This window comes from Electrona antarctica (assembly GCF_951216825.1).
Source record: "Electrona antarctica genome assembly, chromosome: 9".
NCBI classification, from domain to species: Eukaryota; Metazoa; Chordata; class Actinopteri; order Myctophiformes; family Myctophidae; genus Electrona; species Electrona antarctica.
Window position 1 is genome coordinate 6,495,557 of NC_136790.1, and position 21,528 is coordinate 6,517,084.

Genomic DNA, 21,528 nt, shown 5'->3' on the forward strand with positions numbered 1-21,528 from the left:
AAAACTGTATAAAAATATTCCTTTAACCTCTTAAACCCCAGGGGGAAAATCCGCAACATCAGAGTTGGAACCGGAGACCGATTGGGTCTCCATTGACCCGCTGAGCGCTGTTCAGAGGTGGACAGCCGCTTCCCCCGCCCGCGGGGGCAATGGGGCTCAAGTGAAAATGAAATATTAAGCAGTGAGACAGCTGGATTACTGCACTGTGAATTATGCTTAAGAAATTGCAAAACAAAATGGAAACCTTCACACATGAACTAATTTTCATTATCAGTTTAATTACAGAATACTAAAAATAACATTACATAAAATGTAATCTTAAAAGAAACCATTGAATATTACAAAGGTCGTAAATTTTGCAAAGTTAGGATATAAAATCTTTGAACAATGGTGCATAATTGAAAAGAAAAATAAATTTCATAAAATGCATATATTAACAGTTCTACCACATAAAAAAACAGAAGGGCACAAATTGCAGACAGATGAGATGAGTAGACACTGCATTACCACAGTGAGCTCTCCTTATGAAAGAAGAAAGACTTGAGATGCACAGCACACCACAAATCAGCTTAAGTTCTCAAGTCCTGTCTGATTAAAAAAAGAAAGAAAAAAGAGTTACCATTTATACACAGGAAAAAAAAAAAAAAAAGACTACAAAAGTGACTTGGTGACTGCTCCCATAATATTCACACGTATCATGTTAGATTAAAAAAAAAAAAACACCCTACTACACTGGCCTTGGTTCCATAAACTTACTGGTTCCACAGGGTTTTTTCTTTAAGCTGTACTGTACAATGTTCAAAGAGTTGCAAATGTTGAGAAACCTCATACTTAATGCATTTCGCCACTACAGGGGAAATAATACGGTTGGTTGTCTTTGTTGCTTAAACTCTTTGACCATGGAGCTAAACGACAACCCAATTCCTTTTCCTACTGTACAACCATGGTCAATCAGAGCCAATGAAAAGCTACCGTGGGCCACATCATCAGGAAGTCAACTTAATAAGAATAAGTGGAACAGACTATACACAAGAGGGTAAGGCTAGATTTATAGTTTGTTGCACACAGTGTTGCATGCCCAAGTGCTTCACAATGCAAATGTGTAGATCTGCCATTTGGCGCGCAACATCAGCGTGCAACTAAAGTAAATCAGGCTTAAGAGATGGGGAAATAGGTGGGGTTTTAATGTGAGGGAACATGCATATTCCAACTGTGCTTCTTGCAATTCTCCTCTTTCCAAGGTTTCACATCACGCATTGAGGTTTTCATCATCACCCTGTGCCATTTCATCATAAGCCCTTTTTTTAAATATCTCTTTTCCAATCCATCCACACCAGAGAGACCTCGCCTCTAGAATCACCAATCAAGGACATTCAAACTTTCAAAGCCTGTTGAAACTGTTAAAACCTGGACGTCCCCTCTATATATGACACACTGGCCAGAGTCATGTCCATACAGAGGTATTTTCACTGGTCTCCTGCCACTTGGAGACATGCCGTGTCACATTATTGGTAAACACGTTAATACAGAGTGAAGCAATGAACTGTTCCTTAAGGTGTTTTTTTAGAGAATTGTCCTGATATGGATTAAAATTCAAGAGGTCCACTGAATGATGATGAGTCTCATGTCCATTTTCCTGTGTAGTAGTGGTATCAGCGGGCGATGAAGACAAAACAGTGAAAAACAGCAAAGAGTGAGGAAAAAAAGAGACATTAACCCAGAGGACATCTCAGAAGCCTGAGGAAAACATGAGGCGTTTGAGGTGAGGGACACCAACAGAGCTACTCGGTGGTGTGGCTGGTCAGACTGCTGGAGGTTTCACCTGGGATCGAGTCACCCACCGTTGCGGTGACAGCTGCTGCAATTATTTAAGCTAATGCTGCTTGGGTTCAGATCAGTCGCCCTGAGTTAGTGTGCGCATGTCAGACAGGCCTCATCTGCTTTGTTCGTTAAGAAATCCTCAAAAAGAAGCAGTAAGAAAAAAATCACCTGGGGAAAAAAAAAAGAATCAATTTTATATCACAAGCTCTTAGCTTTGGTGAGCGACACATCGCTCCGTTTTACAAGTCTGCAATTAGTCAAAGCCAAGAGTCAGTCTTGGGGCGGGGGCTTGGTAGTTAGGAGTCCAGCTGGAAGTATATGTTGCTACCACATTGGGGGGGGTCCAGCTAACTGCTGAGTCCTGCTCAATATTATCTGGGAAAACTCAATCGGTGGCCAAAGACATGGGATGCTCGTATGCCTTTTGGGTTGCAATCTGCATGGATGTAATGTCGCATTTCGCAGCACACCCAGTATCTGGTTGTGTGAAATGATTACACCTCATGTTTGTGTGTGTGTGGCTTTGCCAAGTGGTCATCAGTGCCGCGGTACAGGTCTGTCCTGCAAGTGCGTGGTCCGGTCAGGTACTGGTGATGGCAGTTAGCTGACTGTGGCTCAGTCAGACAGGTAGACAGTCAGACAGACAAGTAGACAGGCAGGTGCGTGGTATGGTGGGGAGACGGGGAGCTGGGTCTAAATTAAAGGAGCAGTATCCATGAGGGCTTTGTTGGGGTCTAAGGTGGCAAAGAAACGCACATCACGGTCCTTGTCAGCCTGCAGAGTCATCACCGTCTCCTCCAGCTCGTCCGAATAGGCACAGCCCGGTTCCTTGAAGTACGCTGCAGACACAACACAGTCACCATTTTAACCCATTCAGGCCTGACGTCGAAATTAAAAAAAAAAAAGTTTTCTAAATCATGACAATTTTCGGAAAGATTTGAGGCACATTTTAACGATTTTTCAAAAATAGCAGACCTACAAGTTCATAGCGCGCCACTCGGTGGCGCGCTATGAGCTTGTAGATCTGCTATTTTTCAATAGCTAAATTATAACATAATGTTTAAAACGCTAACGCTAACGTGACATGGATGCGTTCCAGGTCTCAATGGATTAAAGCAATAAGGACACCCACATAGCTCACAGGCCGACACGTGCAGTGGTTCCTACCCCCTAGTACCGTTCGTCTTATCCACTGTTGCTCAAATAAGACCCGACCCAAGACCCACTGGTGCCCTTGCTGGACAAGGGTCAGACTATGCCCTTCATCTCATTCTCAGTTTTCCTGCTGTCTCTTTTGTGAGAAAAAACACTAAGGAGGCTGGACTGCCATATTCATTTTTTTTACTGAATTTGTGTGAGCGAAAGGAAAGGATAAGGAAGCACTGTGTTGGTAAATTTCAATTTCAAATTTCTTCAACTGTACCTTTCTCCATGATGCTTTGTCGTAGTGCCTTGGCCACCAGTACGCGGACGTTGGCCACGGGGTCAGAAGAGAGGCTGAGCAGGCTGGGCAGAAGATGCTGGGCAAACTGGTCCATGGGCATACAGTCCTCCTCCACTATAGCCTGAGGGGGGGAGAACATGACCATAAAACAAATGGTTAATTCATGTTTACATTTTTGGCTTTTATATTACTACAGGTCATATAAAAAATAAACTTGTAAATTGTCTGTTTCATTAATAAATTCACAAAAAACATCATCGTTTAGTGGTAATCCTACTGTGGGATTTAAAAAAATAATAATACACTACTTTGTCAAAATGTGTATCCTCTTGCATTTCAGTGCATGTACAAAGGTACCATAGCCACACTTTTATAGAATGTCAAGTATTCAACAGATGTGCCACTTTATATTTACTTTTGCAAACAGGGCACTGCACTTAATACACATTTGAGATAAACATGCAAGCAGATAAAGACAACTCTTAAAAAAACTGGCAGAAAGACAGAAAATCTGTTCTTTCTTCTTCATATAGTTATAGGTAACCTGAGAACTCCACTGACCTGGCAGATGAAGGCAAAGGCTTGCCTCCCCACCCACTTGGGACAGTGGCAGAACCTTACAATGAGCTCGTTGATGAAGTTCAGACCAAGGTCATGAGCTCCGCAAGCATACAGCTTTTGGAGGATTTCCACCACCTGATCACAACAAACACAGGAAACAATAAACTTTAATCAAGGCAAAAAGAGAAAGGAAAAACAAACTGGGCTCCACAGTCATGTAATGTGCAGCCAAGATGGGATGATTTTTAGACTTTTTTTTTGGAAAGTAAGCCAAGGGATGTTGAACAGGAAATAATCAGGTAGAATTTGCAAGAAAATGGGAATCTTACTTAGAAATGAACATGATTTGTGTGTGAACCGTTCGATACAAGGCTTTTGGTTTGGTATCCACTGCGAAATGAATACACTACATTTTATTAGATTTTTAAAATCCATATCTGCACTCAACCTCAGACCTGCTGAAAGAGCCCCCATCTGTCAGTACAAAGCAGCCTATAAGACAATGACCAGCTCCTCCCACTCCCAAACATAAACACACTCCAGTATGACACACCGAGAACCGGTAATTCCCTGTGAATTATGGGCGATGGCAAGAGTGGTGGATAAAACGACAACAGTATGGTGCATGTATTACACGACAGTGCTAAATTCAGTGTTACGTTTCGTGGAAAGGAGAGAGATTATGTGCACTCATGGTATTTGCAGAACCAGAAAACATAGTCCTATAAAACAGCTACCATTCGAATTGAAAAGCTCTACAGTATGAGGGGACTGCACAAGATCTCCGCAAAAACTGTCCCAAAGGTGGATCTAACCACATATCCATGGAAACCACTTGACTTAACACTGAATATTATGTCATCATGACCTGCGAGTATATTTTGATATAATGTTGGCCAGCTCAGTCAATCCACGTCAAGGAGGATTATTCTGAAGTGCATATTTTTGGACAGTTAAATGATAAAATTTTCAAAGAATCTTAGCCAGAATAGCAGATTTTTCATCTGATTTAGGTCAGCATCCCTAGATCAAAAGTATCGATCATACTGTAGCATGATCCATCAACATTGATTATCCATGCCTTTTCTTATATTCTACAACTAACATAGCACCACCAAAGGGCTTTTCCCAACCACGTTTTAGTGTTGTTCCACACAACATTAGAACTATGCTGTTCCACACAACATTAGAACTATGCTGTTCCACACAACATTAGAACTATGCTGTTCCACACAACATTAGAACTATGCTGTTCCACACAACATTAGAACTATGCGTCACAACTGACTCACCAGCTTGTAGGAGATCCACCTGACTTCTGAGACTTTGTCTGAGCAGAGAGTGAGTGCTATCTGCCTGAGGTAGTCGTAGACATCGTAGTGACTGTACAGCTCGATGATCAGGATTAGCTGCCTGAAGGGGACAGAGAGAGCTTCAGGACACTTCACTTTTCACTCATTTGGCGCATGTGCCAGATTTGATATTGAATGAAAACAAACAAAAGCTTCATACAATCATTTAAGATTGAAAAATTATTATACAGTCAGTGGTTTGTTTAAAAACATTGCATAGAATGCAGAGCAAACAGATCGTTAACCATCATTAAGTACCATCGACAAGGCTTTCCTTTTTCGTTTGTTTGTTTACACCCCTGGACATTTTCTACTTTTGTCTAATGTATTAAACATGTTATGCAGCATCCTGTTACAAATGCCAAGTAATAACAGTTCCAATGTATGAATGTCATAATTGGCAATACAAAAAAACAATCCACGTTCTGATAATTATTTGAAGTCCAACGAGTCAACGAGACTTACACTGTGAATGAGCTCTGTGTTCTTTCTTTTCAAAATCTTTTTATTTCCGTTTTATAACAGTATGGGTGTCAAGTCACAGGTTCATAGAATAAAATATTTAGTATCAGTGACTGAGGTAAACAAACGTAGCCTACTGTATGAATCACAGAGATCGTGGGCAGACATAATGAAAAGACTGTTATTGTGCAAAACATGCCCCTTCAAGACAAAATAAAATTCTCCCCTTCAAGTCCCAATTTAGTATAGCCAATTCCCAATTCCCCAGCCTCTCTACAAGTACTCCATCTCTGCTAAGTGCTAACCCCCACAATCAGTCATTGGGAGGGTGAAGAAAGCATCGGGTCGAGCTCTGTGTTCTGAACGAGTTCCATGTTCTGATAATTATTTCAAGTCCTCATCAAGGAAACTTACTCTGCAAGCTCGTATCTGAACCTCCAGTTGCGGCTGTTGTCCGTTACCATGAACTCTTGTAGCTGGTAGAGATACTCCCTCCGCTTGTCTGCATGGAGCAGCTGCAACACACACAGAGAGGCAACTCAATCAGCTTTGGTATTGGAATGATAATTCTTTAGATTTAGGTTTTTGGCATGCACACCATGACAAATTATCCAACACATACTCAACATTAGCATTGAGTTACAGTATATCAGAGATGAAGAGTTCTTATAATTGTCACGGGGGGCCCGCCTTTCAGAGTAAAATCTCCCATACATGCTGGCACTCCAGCACCATTATTTTGAATCCCTGTTTATTTGCACACATTAAGGAGCATTTGGTTTAAAGTATGTTTACAAGTGTATGGCAACATTTTGGATTCTATGACGTTGAGGGGACACGGGAACTCGATACAACTCATGTGCAAGTTGTGTTAAAAAAACAATACAGTGGGAACAAGACCAATATGAGAGACCATATTGCCCACTGACATCCAGAGATAAGACAGTGAAGACAACCATCCCGAACACGCTGACACAGCTGCCCATGCACTCAGAAAAGGCGACTAGAACTACGAAGTCCATCGGCACATTTATTGCAAAGGATTTACGTTCATATTCGGTTGTGGAGAACGACGGATTCCGGGCCATGTTACGCACTTTGGAGCCACACTACATCATCCCATCTCGGCCACATTTTACAGACGGTCGATGGTGTGAGTTCCCATTTCCCCTCAACCTCATACAATCCAAAATGTTCCCTTACTGTCATCTTTGGTAACCGTTTGTTGTTGTAAGTGAAAGCATGTGTGAGCGCTGTGCGCTCTGAACGGTCCGGTACGGCGCCGCAGCGCAGTCGCATATTAGTTCCGCCCTTTCGCTCTAGTAAAAACAAATATATTATATAATCGATTTGACATTTGTGCATCGATGAATTATCGTCCATGACGTCATCGCAATTAATTGAATAATCGATTTTGTTTGCACCATCCATAGAAAGCATAAGCCCTTGGATTTTTCATTTCCGATTTGTACCGGATATTTTTACCAGATCTAAATGGGAGTGTTATGTGGGGAAACTGGATGCAGCAGAGCACCGTAATCAATTGTTAATTAAAAATTACACCCGTGTGAACTGAGTGGTGTAAGGTCTGTCTGACGTAATGAAATCATGTCTGACGTAATGAAATCACACCCGGATGTGATTTCACAACTGGCTTTTTTTGTGCAGAAAAAATGAGCATGGTTGCTACGGTCATCCAGTTCACCCGGGTGTGATTTAATTACGTCAGAAATTATTTTGAACATAGCAACCATGCTCATTTTTTCTGCACAAAAAAGCCAGTTGTAGGAGTGGTTTACACCAATCAAAAAAAAGGCGTGATAAGGCGTCATCGGTGCCGAGGTACATACGAAAAAAGGCGAACTCAGTGCCGGTTTAGTTAAACTGGTTGAGAATCACTGCTAGAGCCGTAAACATCTTCTTCTTATGGGGGTACCTGGCATATCTTTTCAAATGGGGGTCTGCGGGCTAATACGTGTCAATAGGCCTATCTCACAGCATTTTCCCGCCCCCTTTTAGAGCTAGTGGTGTTATTTTTTTTCTCTGTCCATAGGCTTCCATGTTAAAAGAGGTATTTTCACAAGCCACAAACTACCGTTTTGTAAAGGTAAGGTTTATTCTACTTATTTGAGTTGTTATACCATTGTGTTTTCTTCATATTATTATCGGTCTTTGACATTTTAACATTAGGAAATGTACTTAGATTCTCCAGAGAAAAAAAGTGTAAATGCCTAATGTTAAAGACACCACTATCTAGCGGAAGTGGGCGTGGAAAGGGGGCTGTGAGATAGGCCTATTTGCGGGTCCTTGACATGAAAAGGTTTAACCCATTGAGACCTGGAACGCATCCATGTCACGTTAGCGTTTAACCACATTAACCATTAACCCATTTTGGGCGGGAACCCCTTTTGGTGTTTTAAACATTATGTTATAATTTAGCTATTGAAAAATAGCAGATCTACAAGCTCATAGCGCGCCACCGAGTGGCGCGCTATGAACTTGTAGGTCTGCTATTTTTGAAAAATCGTTAAAATGTGCCTCAAATCTTTCAGAAAATTGTCATGATTTAGAAAACTTTTTTTTTTTAAATTCGACGTCAGGCCTGAATGGGTTAAGAACCACTGATCTATATATAGAGGCCAACCTTGAGGAAGTCGTAGAGGTGCTTTAGAACACCGATGCGGACCTCGTCCAGGTCTTTGAGGAAGCCATTGAAGATGGGCACCAGGTCAGCCGCCGTCAGCTGATCACCCAGGATCACCGCCAGCTCATGGATGGAGAAGGCCAGCGTACGACGAACCTTCCACTGAAACAACTGCCATTGTTAGACTAGATAAGTGTGTGTGTGTGTGTCCTAGGCTAATATTCTTTGCATACCTATGTTTGATACAGGTTCTCAGAGTAAAATGAATAAACCCAATTCCGTTCCCATTCAAATTACATGTCCTATATTAACATCGGCTCATGTCACCATGGCTCAGCCATAACCAGGGAGTTCCCAATGCAGCTACTCCCAGTCAACATTCTGCTACGCCCACGAGTGTGTTGTCTAACCTCAATGTGTCGTCATGGCATCAGGCGCAAACATGTATGATATCTCCCTGCTTACCTGCACATCAGTAGCCAGGGTCTCATACGTGTCCTTGAGACAGTGCCAGTTCTGCCGTCCCAGAGTGAGGGCCACCCCGGGCAGGCTGAAAGCACAGTGTTTGGCTATCTCCGTGTCCACAGTCTGGGCGCGGGCCGGGTCCGTCATAGACAGGTACTGATCCAACAGCTGCTGTGGGATGACATTCTGCAGGAACAGACGAAACGGAAGAGGAAGAAGAAGAAATGTACAATTAAGGCATTTAGGCGACGCTCTCATCCAGAGCGACTTACAAAGTCGGGATAATCACCATGACCCCCTAGTCTACCAACAAGTATATTAGAGATGACCCCCTAGTCTACCAACAAGTATATTAGAGATGACCCCCTAGTCTACCAACAAGTATATTAGAGATGACCCCCTAGTCTACCAACAAGTATATTAGAGATGACCCCCTAGTCTACCAACAAGTATATTAGAGATGACCCCCTAGTCTACCAACAAGTATATTAGAGATGACCCCCTAGTCTACCAACAAGTATATTAGAGATGACCCCCTAGTCTACCAACAAGTATATTAGAGATGACCCCCTAGTCTACCAACAAGTATATTAGAGATGACCCCCTAGTCTACCAACAAGTATATTAGAGATGACCCCCTAGTCTACCAACAAGTATATTAGAGGGCTAAGAAAGAAGAGGGAAATGAGTGGAGAAATGGGGGAGGGAGGTTAAATTGTAGTAACACAAACTAGTAAACGTCAAATCATTTCAACAGAAAATACTTTTTTTCACCAACTCATTCCATTTTGAGGGTTTTGCCCACTGAGCTTGCATATTTCTGTTGCTAGGAGAAGGTGATGAATAGTCCATTCCTATCCCGCTCCAAACATTGACAGTATGGATTAGCTGAACATTTCCTGGAACAGGACTTGCAACACGAACCTGGATCTTTGGCTTCTCCTCGGACACTAGGCAGGGGAGAGAGTCATCCTTCCCCTCTTCCTCCACGCTCTCAATCAGTTCAGACTCCTGAGGAAGACGTAAACGCACATTTAAAGCCAGGATCAGACTGAAGTTGATGAAGTCAATCCAAACAAGAGTTTTTTAGGCTACTAAAAACTCCTTCGCCAATCCAAACACTAAAGAAACATAAGCGTCTCACTGAAATGAATTGCCTCCCGTCCGTAATAGAGGCTATGAGGGCATAAAGTGAGCGGAAAATCGAGTTTAATGTCATTTAACATTGTTTAATGCAATCAGATCTAGGGCTTTTCTGTTTGGATGTATGGGCTGTCAAGGCCACAAAGTAGTTTTTTTTACACTCCTGTCAAACTCCTTTGAGTTCCTGCATAATGTCCGGGTATGATAATGATGTCACACGCACACCCTCTATAACTAACTTGGTGCATCATTAGTCCTACAACTACATCTCAAACCCTCACCCTAAACCTAACCTCCCACAGGGCAGCACACCTAAACCTAACCTTAACCAATGACTAGTCTAAACTAAGTATTCACCCCGGTTCCAGGTGGTCCCCAGCTAAATGATGGAAGATTGGTAACCAAATGGACCCTTATAGATCTTTAACTGTGTGTAAAATGAAACCAAAAGGACCCATTTGCAATCACCGAAAGGAAAGGGTTGTAGGATTGTAGGTTGTAGTTGGGCTCGTTATGACTTTATTATTCTTTTCAAAAGTAATATTTACTTATTACTCCCTGCCAAAAGTAACTTGTTAGTTATACAAGATACAGCGGAGAGTAGTCTATGTTTTGAATGTGAGCACCACGGTTTTGTGTGAAAAACAAAGTGTACCGTAATTCTTCCCAACACACGCAAATCACGTTTTTGTACATATAACACGCTACGTCTTGAGCCAAAATTACTTTTAGGGAAAAGTAACCAACTGTACACATGCTGCTTAGTAATTGAGCAAGGAATCATTATCTCTACGTTTATCCTTTTGATTACACTCCCAGGCCTACGCAAAAAGCTCAGAATGTGGTAAATTAACCGACACTCACCGCGCTGCTGTGGTCCGAGTCGTCCCGTACCAGAACAGGCGAGTCTGGAGGCGATTCTTCCTGGCCCTCCTGGCTCTCCGTCTGGGTTTCCATCTCCCCCTGCTCCTGGACGGGGCAGGACTCCAACGCCGGGAGAGGCTCTGCGGCCGCCTCTTCCTCTTCTGTGGGACTCGTGTCGGTCTGTGATTGGACCTCGGAGGAGTCGCTCTCCGCCGATTGGCTGTCGATCGGGCTCTCTTCTTGGCTGGGTGGCTCAGGTTCAGTGGGGCTGTCATCAGTTGGACTATCTAGCTGGGCTGCCTTAAGAGCTGCTGACAGAACCTGGACTTGGGCTGGAGATGAGCACACAAACCATCATCTTTATTTGAAGAATTCACAGCCATTTATTAAAACATCTGTATATGCTTATTGGTTTATTTGCAAAATAAACATGTGCTGCATAAGATGCATTTCCGCACCAGGAGGTCTACATCAGAGAGAGAGAGCGCAAAGGAAATATGAATAGTTTGGGATCATTTTACAGAGAATGATGAGAAAGTTGCATCAGGTGCTAGAATACAAGCGCAAGCAAGTGCAACATGCTAAATCGCTAAAAATACAAGAACACGTACGTCCAAGCAATCCATTATGCACACATGGGACGCAAATAAGAATGCGATTCTGCTTCGGCGTCGGATTTCTTGTTCACACTGGCAGTAGGCCACAGAAGTACCTTCACTGTTTTACTTTAATTCAACATTGGTCCATAGACAAATGGTTTTACCGTAAGTTCTTATCCATCAGTATTCATCTCTTTTTAAAAAAAGGAACAGTATTACACTATTACAGTGCATTTCAAATAAAAATTGATGATACCATATATATAGAGAAAATACCTTGCTATGCTACCATTTCCATAATGCAGCCAGCGGTTCTCAAATTATAGGTCACGGACAGGATCCGTTGGGCATAGGCAGGAAGAAACGACCAACGTGAAGAGAACGTCCCTTGCAGAGGCAACTACAGTATATCCACCTTTTCCCTGCCAAGGTACTGGGGCTCCTTGTGTGTGCTTTGCTTCCTTCAGGCAGTGTTGCCATGTCTGCTCAGTGCTTATTATAAGCAACCTTTGAATTGTTTTTTCTGTAAAGTCACCCGTAGTTGCGGGCTAGGGTACAGTAGTTGCTTATTTGGGCTTCCTTCCTAATATACCAGTGGTTCCCACATTTCTTCCCGTCAAGGAACCCCAGATTAATATGTAATTGTCCACAGACATCCATCTGAAAATACTTTGTGCCTTTTTTAGTAAAATGTTTAAAGAAATATTCAAAATATTTCGATTTATTCTCAATGTGTTTTTAAATAACAGATGTACAACCTCACAATGTGTCGCTGTGAGCTTGTAGATCAGCTATTTTCATTTGTGCTTGTTTTCATAGACCTGGTCACTTGTTTCTCTTGCAAAACTGGCAAAACTGGGTTATAGGAAAAAGGTGTATATGATAGCCTAGGAATTTTGTAGGAATTCCTGTCTGGGTGATGGGTGTCTCTTAAACAAAGCTGTTTTGAGTCTTTTTGCTACTCCAAGAGGGTAAAACAATGCATGGAAATAAATGGACGCTTAAGGTGTTTGCACACTGGACGCGTTTTTAGGAAAACCCACAGAGAAACGGCGCGAAAAATCCGAAACGCGCTGTGTGCGCAGGGACCTTTTATGGTTCCATTTGTACAGTCTCTGGCACGGACTGGATGGAGTGGTCCCTGTGTAAATTGTATCTGTAAATAAGCCCCAAAATCTGCATTTTAGTCAACAAACTGCGTTTCGCAATATTACCGTGCGGGGAGGTCCTGTTCACACAAAACTTGACCAGCAGCTGACTGGCCATGATGGAGAAAAACACACAGTCAGTGGCCTCATTTGAGAGCATGAAACTTACGGTTACAAAATGTGTGTACAGAAACATTTCTGTTGCTTTTATTGATATTGTAGCGTTTGTGCTCCCGAGGCCCGAGCTGGAATCAACCCCCATTCTCCAGCTCAGCAAACCTGACCAGGTAACAAGCTCCGCCAAGAAACCTAGCTCACGTGAGGAGCAAGTCATTTTTGGCAGCGCTACAATATTATTAGTTTATTTAATTGATAGGCCTAATTTTCTAATAAATGTTCATATATAAAAAGGCCAACAATGTATGATTTTATTTTAAGTCTCCACCAGGCCGAAGGCATGGGGAGAGTGTATGTTTTGCACTCCGTCCGTTACCAGCTAATCTCTGGCCCGTTAACCCGGTTGATGCCAAACTTTGCACACACACTCCCTGGATGCCAACGACAAACCTCTGCCCCAAATTTTCCACAACTGTTATAGTGCCACCATGAGGCCGATTTTGGCAAAACACTCCTAAACATTTTGCCAAACAGCACACACACTCCTATCCTCCTGGTGGAGACCTTTTCTAGTTCCACTTTGAAATGGCTCTATAAATTAAGTGAGGGGTCGCCAAACTAGAGTAAATCTTTTGAACAAAATACTGCTCAGTTTTGTTGCAGCTAATGGTGCATTAGAACAGATATATTCTTATGTTGTGTATGTTGTGCGTAAATCTACAAGGTCACAAGGCGGCATGCTGCGGCGCCTTATGAGCTTGTAGATCGGCTATTTTAAGTGTGCAACATGATGCGCAACCAAGTATAAAAAAAGTCCTACAACAAATATATACTGTAGAGGTAATTATATTGAAAGTCTGTCTCACCTTGCACGTCAGGGTCATCCATGTGTGGCTGCAGGCAGTCTAAAACCTTCTGGATCTGGTCAGTGGTGGCTTTACCAGAGCTGGACTTTGAGGTCGGACATTCCTCCTCGTTCTCCTCATCTTCATCTTTATTATCCTCCTTTTCCGACGTTTGCCTATGTAGCATTTCCAGTTCCCCACTGATGTCTGGTAAAGGAGGCCTCCAATAGTGGAAAGAGTTAAAGTTCTCGTCCGCCTGCTCCATTTCGTTATGGTTCCTATTGCTCTCCAAGACCATGGGGATGTTGTTGTTGTTGTTGTTGCTGCGCGTGGCGTTAAGGTGGCCTTCAAGCTTCGCTGCGGGCGTGTCGTCAAAGGAGTGGATATCCTCATTGTCAACCATGGACAAGTGCTCGGGGGAGGGTGTGGCACGGCCGTCCTGGTTGGGAGGCGTGTGTGTGATGGTTCTCTCTGTGTGGCACCCGCTGATTTCACAGCAGTTTAGGGAGTTGAGGGAGGAGTCACTGTAATGACATTCAAGGCATTTTTTTTTTTACATTTTAGCATAAGCATAAGTGGTGATATTATTAGTTTCCACCTCTACATAAACTAAAACTACTCAAAGGGGAACTGGAGCGTGCTTTACAAAATATAGATTTCTTGCATCCCTGATTCCCTGTCCATTACAGCTAGTTCTTTCACAGGATAGTGCCAAGTATTAGCTACTAGTTTGAACAATATTTCAGAGCAGCCCTGCTTAACATTTTGGAGCACAGAAATACAAAAATAAAGGGTAGGAGCTATACAAATCTAGGCTAAAATGTGAAAATATTATATGAGGTCTGTGGCTGAACTTCACTATTTTGCAACGTGGCATTTTAGCTACAGAGATTTCAGAGCATCGTGCACTCCAAACAAAAGTACACACATTGACACCCAGGCAGCAGCTTGGGCATCAAGGGAACCATCAACTAAACTCTTAAACTCTCTAAACTTCTAAACATGCATGAAACGAAAAGGTGGTTCGGTTCTCCTACCTGTCTGAGGTACACCTGGGGACTTCCAATAAAGTTCCATCGTCCCTGAAGAGAAGGCCTGTGCTGGAGGGGTTGGCAAAGGTGGAGATAAAACGTCCCAGGGACTGGAAGGCAGCTTGGCGCACCTAGATAGAAGAGAAGAAGGAGAAATGGCTCGTTTCTTTCTTGGCAATTTCTGACAGTGACATACGAAACTAGATAACATCTCTTTTTCCCTTTGGTGTGCATTTTGAAAATGTCTTCTCTCTCTGTCAACTGCCAATAAGTCCATAATGAACACTGCAATGACCCTAAAGATAACCTATATCTTCGTTGATTACAGAAGAATGTGTAGTCTCAATATACACAGCACATTACTCAGCATTTCATTTTACATGTAATGTTTTTTTTTGTGGCTTTCACCTTTTTTATATTTTTTATGGCGGGACAGACAGTAGGCTGACAGGAAATGGGGGAGTGACATGCAGTGAAGGCCGTCGGGATCGGGAGTCGAACCCGCGGCACACTGCCAGACTGGATTACCGGCCAAGGTGCCTGGACCGCTGAGCCACGGCCCAGGCCTTCATTTTACATTTAAAATGTGACAATTGTTCATCTCTCAGGGTTGTGTTATTGTTTACTGTGTCGGATGTACTTACCCAACGAGACTGGTCACTAATGAGGCTGATGAAGAGTGGGGACAATTTAGTGCGTCGCACCTCTGGGGAGGTTGAATTGGAGACTATCATGAAACACTCTGCACAGGCTTTCCTGATGCCCCACAGGCTGTCTGAGCACAGGTCAAAGAACTTTGACATCTGCAGGGAAAGAAATGAGGCGCATTACAACTTGTATGCAATATCCAGCATCTGAACTGTGAAGCCGAGGCCTGCTGCAATAAATATACTGTGCCGATGAAGGAGTGTTTCACTGACGGAAAGCAATAAACAACTACATCTCATGACGGCAATAAGGCTATCCTACTGTTTGTTATCTTATATGACTTGCCATGAGAAATTCTTGAACGGCTGTGAAAGATTAGTGTTACATAATCACAAATAGGCCTATGCAGAGATCCATAGCTTTTGAAGTTTGCAAGCTAAGCAACAGAGGAGTCTTAAAGTCTCTTACCAGTAGTTTCTCTGTGGCATCCTGACCCACAATAGAACAGAACTCGCCAAAGTTAGCCGCACAGACCTGTAACAGAGTAAAAAAAAACAGGGTGTTGGGGAATGTTATGGCAAAAAAGCTCTCATGCATTCGGTGCTCAGTCAAACATTTTACCGCTGGTTCAGGATACCGGGTAAACATCAAACCTAGCATCTATCTAAACAACATGCTATCTAAAAACATTTGTGGTAAAACAAAACCAAATCTAAATAACAATTTCCTCGTCCTTTGGGTCCCATGTTGAAAGACTTTATGGACCCTTTGTTTCAGAGGTACTGTATAAATGAGGTCACAGTGGCAAAGTTAATACTGTAACGTGAAATCATCATTCTTAACAGTTCTAGTGCCGCTAATTGTTTGATCCAGTGTTGCGCCGCTGCATAATACGACATTCCCGCTATTTGTTTAATGCGTTTAATTCTGTTTTAAAATAATTAAAAATAAACAGCGCATTTATCCGTGACCTGATGACGAGGCCGTCGCGTTATGATGACGAAACCGGAAATCAAGTCATCATCTGGGCTGCTAGGGCTTCTGGGAAATTGAGCCCAATGCAAGTGGACGGGGGGTTTGTTTGGACTACAACTTGCTCTGCACTTTGGTTTCGTTTCGCATTGTCATGGCCGCTGGTGCATCTGATCATAACAAGACGAACGACCATTTTTTACCCGATCTTCACGGATCAAACGCCCAAATACTTCAGCGTATGCTCCAAAGGTAATAAAACAATCCAGGCAGCGTAGGATATTTGATTAAAAGGCGGGTTCCGTGGGGTATGGCGTCAAACTGTTAATGTATCCACTTGTACAAAACCGCAAGTTTGTTTATCAAATACTCCTCAACAAGCTGTAGGTGGCAACAATTCTTTTTTGGTGACAATATTTTTAGTCAACCCTAAACTAACCCTAACCACAGAAAACATTAGGGAAAGGATGTGGTGGAGAAGAATATGGTCAAAGACATTTGTTGGTTACCTTGCGGACTTGGAAGAGCCTGGCATCACTGCACAGTTCACAGAAGCGTGGCAGCAGCAGGTGCTCCACTGTGTCTTTGTTCAGCATGGTTACCAGCTTACACATGATCTGTAAGGGGAAAGTGAAGGCACTGGGTATTGCATGATGTATTCAAGGTGGCTGGGGCAGAATTGAGACATGGATCCATCAATGGGAAAGCGCAAGACAGAGAAAGTGCTTCAGTGACTCCATGGATCTTACATTGATTCTACTGCTGTACTTAAACAACTGAGCTTTCTGTTTATAATGCAACGGTGTGATTGAGGCCATTTATTATGTTGAACTAAAATCTCAAGACAAAATCGCTTGACCCACACCTGCCCGTACTGATGCATATACAGGGCTTAAAGCCCCAAAAAATCCCAAGACTGAAAATGATTTTTTGCAAATGTGCGCTGATGTCATTAAATGACCCCTATGAAATCCTCAGGACTGAAATCAGTCCCCAGGACTGAGAACTTTAAGCCCTGTGCATATAGAGTACCTAAGTCCTGACGACGTCACTCGCTCATCCCCTGGGTTCGGAAGTAATTTCTCTATAGAGAATAACATTGGGTCATAGAATAGTCTCTTAAAAATTGTGGTCCAAAAATAAAAACTGTCTCTGCGATATTGTCGGGGAGGTGGCGTTTATGATAGTTACTTATATTTGATACTGGCAAAGATTTAACTAATTCGGCAGCGTTTTCTCGCCATCAGTTGATTATTTATATTTGACACAAGGCGAGCTTGCTTTGGGGCGAGCGTTCTTGTATTATTTTAATGTAGTACACTCCCTAAACACATTCTTTTAATTTTGATAAATCAGAAGAATATCTTACAGCAACAGCTTCTATTTTGTAGTCGTCGTCACTGCTGGGTTCTGTGAGGTCCAGTAGAACAGGACAGACTTTGGTCTCCATGTCGGGCTTGGAGATGAGGCCTTGCTCCAACAGAACAAGTAAGGCTGCCTGGCTGGTCTTTCGCACCTGCAAAAACAAAATGTGAAAAAGAAAAAAACATTATAGAGACGAGCCATCTTCATTTATGTTGCAAAGATTTTTTAAACAAAATCACATCAACAAAACCAGTTTACTAAACCAGTACCAACCTGATTATTTGGGTCTGTGAGATACCGCACCACGATCGGAACCAGGTATCTTGAGAAAGCGGCTGGGAAGTTGGGCCGACTTTCATGTAAGAACATAGCAATGTTGGGGACCTGCTCCATGAGTTCAGCTCGCACTGTGGGCTCTGAACACATACAAGTGTAATGTTATTGTGATCAACAGTGTTATAGTCAGTCAATACTGTAGAAACATAAGAACAGGCAAACATAAGTGGAAAAAAGCATCTACCTCCATCTTCTGACATTCTGGCAACTGTCTCCATCACACTGATAAAGTCATTCTCATTGTCACTGAACTCTCGAAGCACATCAAGCAGACCACGTGCCACGATTTGCCTAGAAAGCAACACAAGCTCCAGGTTAGTTGCCTGCCTGCCAATACCTACAAGTGCATGCTGCCATAACAGGGCCCTGCTTGGAGCTTCCAAGTACATTATACACATGTACTGTAACTGGTAATGACAGGATGGTTTTGAAGCCTGCAAACCAAGTGGGGAAAGCAGGACCTAAATGGCTTTGCGTGGGGGCAACAGAGCACTGTTAAATATTTACAGAGGCACTGCGTTTGAACTAAGCCAAAAGCATACCCTGAGGTCTTTATAAACCACGGAGGGTATCTGGCAGGCTTTCATTTTTCACTGCGCAGAGTGCAGAAAGAACCACATCAGAAAATGCAAACAGTAAACAAAACATATCCTCAGTGTGAAAAAAACCCCCACTGAGGTTGGTATGACAAGTTCATGACCTGAAACACAGGAGCTGGATGCACTGTAGCCTGCCCAATGCCTGCATCAAGACTTGTTGCATTCCTGCTCTATGGCGTTAGCCCAGGTATGTGCTTAGCAAATAAACAGGAATGTGGATGCTCATAAAAAAGTATATTGTTTCGAGTGGGTGACAGAACATGCCATTACCACTGTGCCAGTCACGGACATCCAATTATCTGTTATTCTGGCATTGCTTATAGATTCATTCGATTTGTACACTCCTGGAGTTACAAATTGATGGAGCAGCACGAAGGATTGCGTGTTAGAGTAACATTATTTGACTTCAGTTGTAACCAGCCCGGCTGCTGCATCCTCCTGCTTACCTATTGAAAACGTTCTCACTGAAGGCATACTTCTCAAGCCTCCCTAGAGGAGTGAGGTTGTCCTGCCCTGCGTCCAGGAAGGCTGTGATGCGGATTCCATCGCACTCTGATCCATAGTCATCGAAACCAACTGTGGCCAGAAAGCGGAGACACAATGTCAAATGTATTCAGAGTAGACAGACCACGATGAAGCATGTCAGAACACGTACCAATACAAAATATCCAAGTGATATATATTTTTAACGTAAGAACACTCAAAGGATACATGTCATTATGGAACTGCCTGTGCCATAGACAAAAATTATATACTGACTGTACATAGCTGTTCTAAATATAGGAGCAACATTATGGTTCACCCCTCCGCTCCAAATGTGCAAATAATTTAAAAGGCAAAGGGCTCACATTGTATATATTAAAGATCCATCCATGAATGTATAATGTCTTTACTTCGAAAGTTTTTAACAACATGATCGATCGATGCAGGAATAGGATGGTCCCTATTACTGCTAATAATAGCGCGTCTGTGGACCCTGAAGGCATCACCTATCATAATGCTGGGGTCGGGGAGTGGAGGCTACTGACGGCTTTAAATTTCAAATGAGCAAGCAAGGATTCCCACTTCCCAGAAATATAATTCTGCCTATACACAATTACACACGTGGAGGGGAAAGCAAGGATTTGCAAATAACAATGCACCTTGTAGTATATAGTTAAGTATCATATTACTAATGTTGTCAAATGACTTGTTTTCCCTTGTTTATTTTCTCTATTCTTTACCCCTTTCTTGAAATTATAAATATTGCAATGTGACAATATGTGACAAACTGTATAGTTTAGTTATTTCAATAAGTTATAGGATATTAGAATACTCACAGTCATCCAAATCATCATGGCCATCTTCAAAGTATAAAGACAGACCTGAAACAATAAGGCAATGAGAGGGGAAACGGGAAAGGCATCGTGGCAAACATGATCTAATCAACATTACACACCCCTCGACACATGCAGCATGGCACTCCCCTTAACAACATGAAGGTATAGTTCTTCTGGCATGAAGTCACACAACAACAGACCATCTATCATCCATCTACCCAATTTAATCTCAGCAGAACACAGAGACAGAGCCAAGTTGCGTGCTGTGAGATATTAAGGAGAATCACCAGGGGTTTCCCCGGAATCCCAGGCAATCCCATCCCACAGACCCACACAGCACACAGACTGACATTAACACATTTAACTTTTAAAAGGAAGGAGGTGGTCACAGCCTACGGAGCCCAGGTTGTTGTTATTTAATGTATAAACTAGTCAATATCAGCTAGTTAGATAAAAATCACGTTTACTTGAGTATGATGACAAACTGGATGGATTGATTGATTTATATTCCATTATATTCCACGAGTCAGATCATGACATGATCAATGCCAATCAGGTGAACTCAAGACCGTTATCATGTAAAGAGCGCTGATGGAATGAATGTTATTGCTCATGTATAAACGAGAGAATGTCCGCCCCAAAACTGTATTTAATTGCAAATATAGTAAACGGACATGCAGGTTCGTTTTTTTACACGTCTACGCGCAGTGGATGTGGATGTTTATATGCAATGTCCCGCAAGCAAGCCGCCTGGAAGCCACGTCTTCCTTTGTTATGGTTTGAAGCAGGGTGGCTTGCTCAAGCTTGTGGCTCAATATGACGTTAGCAATGTGGCTAACGTTAGCTAACGTTAGGTCAACTGCCTAAGCGTCGCTATAACAACAGTTCGACATTGTACACGTGATGTATGCAAACCAACAAGGCCAGTAATGTAGGCCCACGGTAACGTAAAGTCTCCTACATAGGTGGGACATATATACACTTCACATTTAAGTATAAAATCCGTTACTCTTGGGGGTCTCGGCGTTAGCTAGCCCGCTAGCCACGCTAGCTAACATAGCTTGTCCAGCCATTTCGCCTGACTTGCTCGCTTGCGAGCAGTTTGCTTCAAAACACCACATCGCCAGGAAACTACGCGTCTCCATGTAAGCATTTGTATACAGATATCCACGAACGCTGTTGCAAAACAACGCCGTGTGGCAGTGTGGAACAGAGGGGTGTTATTAAAGTGCCATTACCTGCCATCTTGATTCTCTGCTCTGCTGCTGTCTGTGCCGTGTGGGCTGTCACCACCGTTGCCAGATCTTGTGAGAGTAATAAGCGGCCAGGTCTAGAAAAACAAGCCCAAAAGGCGCAACTACTAGACCACATCAGCACTTTAAACCGTCGGCTATTTTCAAAAACTCTTGAAATAAAATCTGGAATATTTGTTAGATATTGTTGAAACATTCTGAATCTAACAATACAAATGCTCCCTGGCACAAAATATTTCCATGAAAATATGAAATGATAACTACAAAATGTGGAAGCGAGCACGGTAAATAGTATACACTTTATAAACAAGCCCAAAAAACGCAATCCGCGCAAACTACCATTTTTTACAAGCACCTTTACACAATAACGAAGCCCAGAGTCGCTTATAATAAGCCGACCTGGCAACACTTGCTGTCACCTCCACACAGCTGTCACTCAACAACTACTTCCTCAAACCATTTCCTGATGTTTGCTTTATTTTTTAAATAATACGAATGACAATAATGCTAAAGACAAAACCCTGTCAACTCTGGCATGAA

The 21,528-nt window shown here is 42.6% G+C and overlaps 1 protein-coding gene across 2 annotated transcripts; it reads right to left on the bottom strand.

Annotated features, from left to right (window-relative positions):
• Positions 1–258: 258 nt before the first annotated feature.
• ppp4r1l (protein phosphatase 4, regulatory subunit 1-like) lies at positions 259–21,010 on the bottom strand. 2 transcript variants are annotated; one of them, XM_079509281.1, is made up of 21 exons: positions 20,974–21,010; positions 19,736–19,780; positions 18,863–18,992; positions 18,002–18,108; positions 17,755–17,897; positions 17,486–17,632; positions 16,626–16,733; positions 15,613–15,678; positions 15,141–15,299; positions 14,503–14,627; positions 13,487–13,989; positions 10,757–11,088; positions 9,674–9,760; positions 8,750–8,935; positions 8,285–8,446; positions 6,055–6,155; positions 5,119–5,239; positions 3,827–3,961; positions 3,245–3,386; positions 2,578–2,660; positions 259–588 (listed from the first exon to the last, which is right to left on the bottom strand). In XM_079509281.1, exons 1-21 carry the CDS (start codon positions 20,978–20,980, stop codon positions 565–567), a joined length of 2,913 nt encoding a protein of 970 aa, XP_079365407.1. In that variant the 5' UTR covers positions 20,981–21,010; the 3' UTR covers positions 259–564. The 2 variants fall into 2 exon arrangements, with proteins under 2 accessions (XP_079365407.1, XP_079365406.1); XM_079509280.1 differs by having other exon boundaries at positions 259–2,660.
• Between the last annotated feature and the right edge of the window lie 518 nt (positions 21,011–21,528).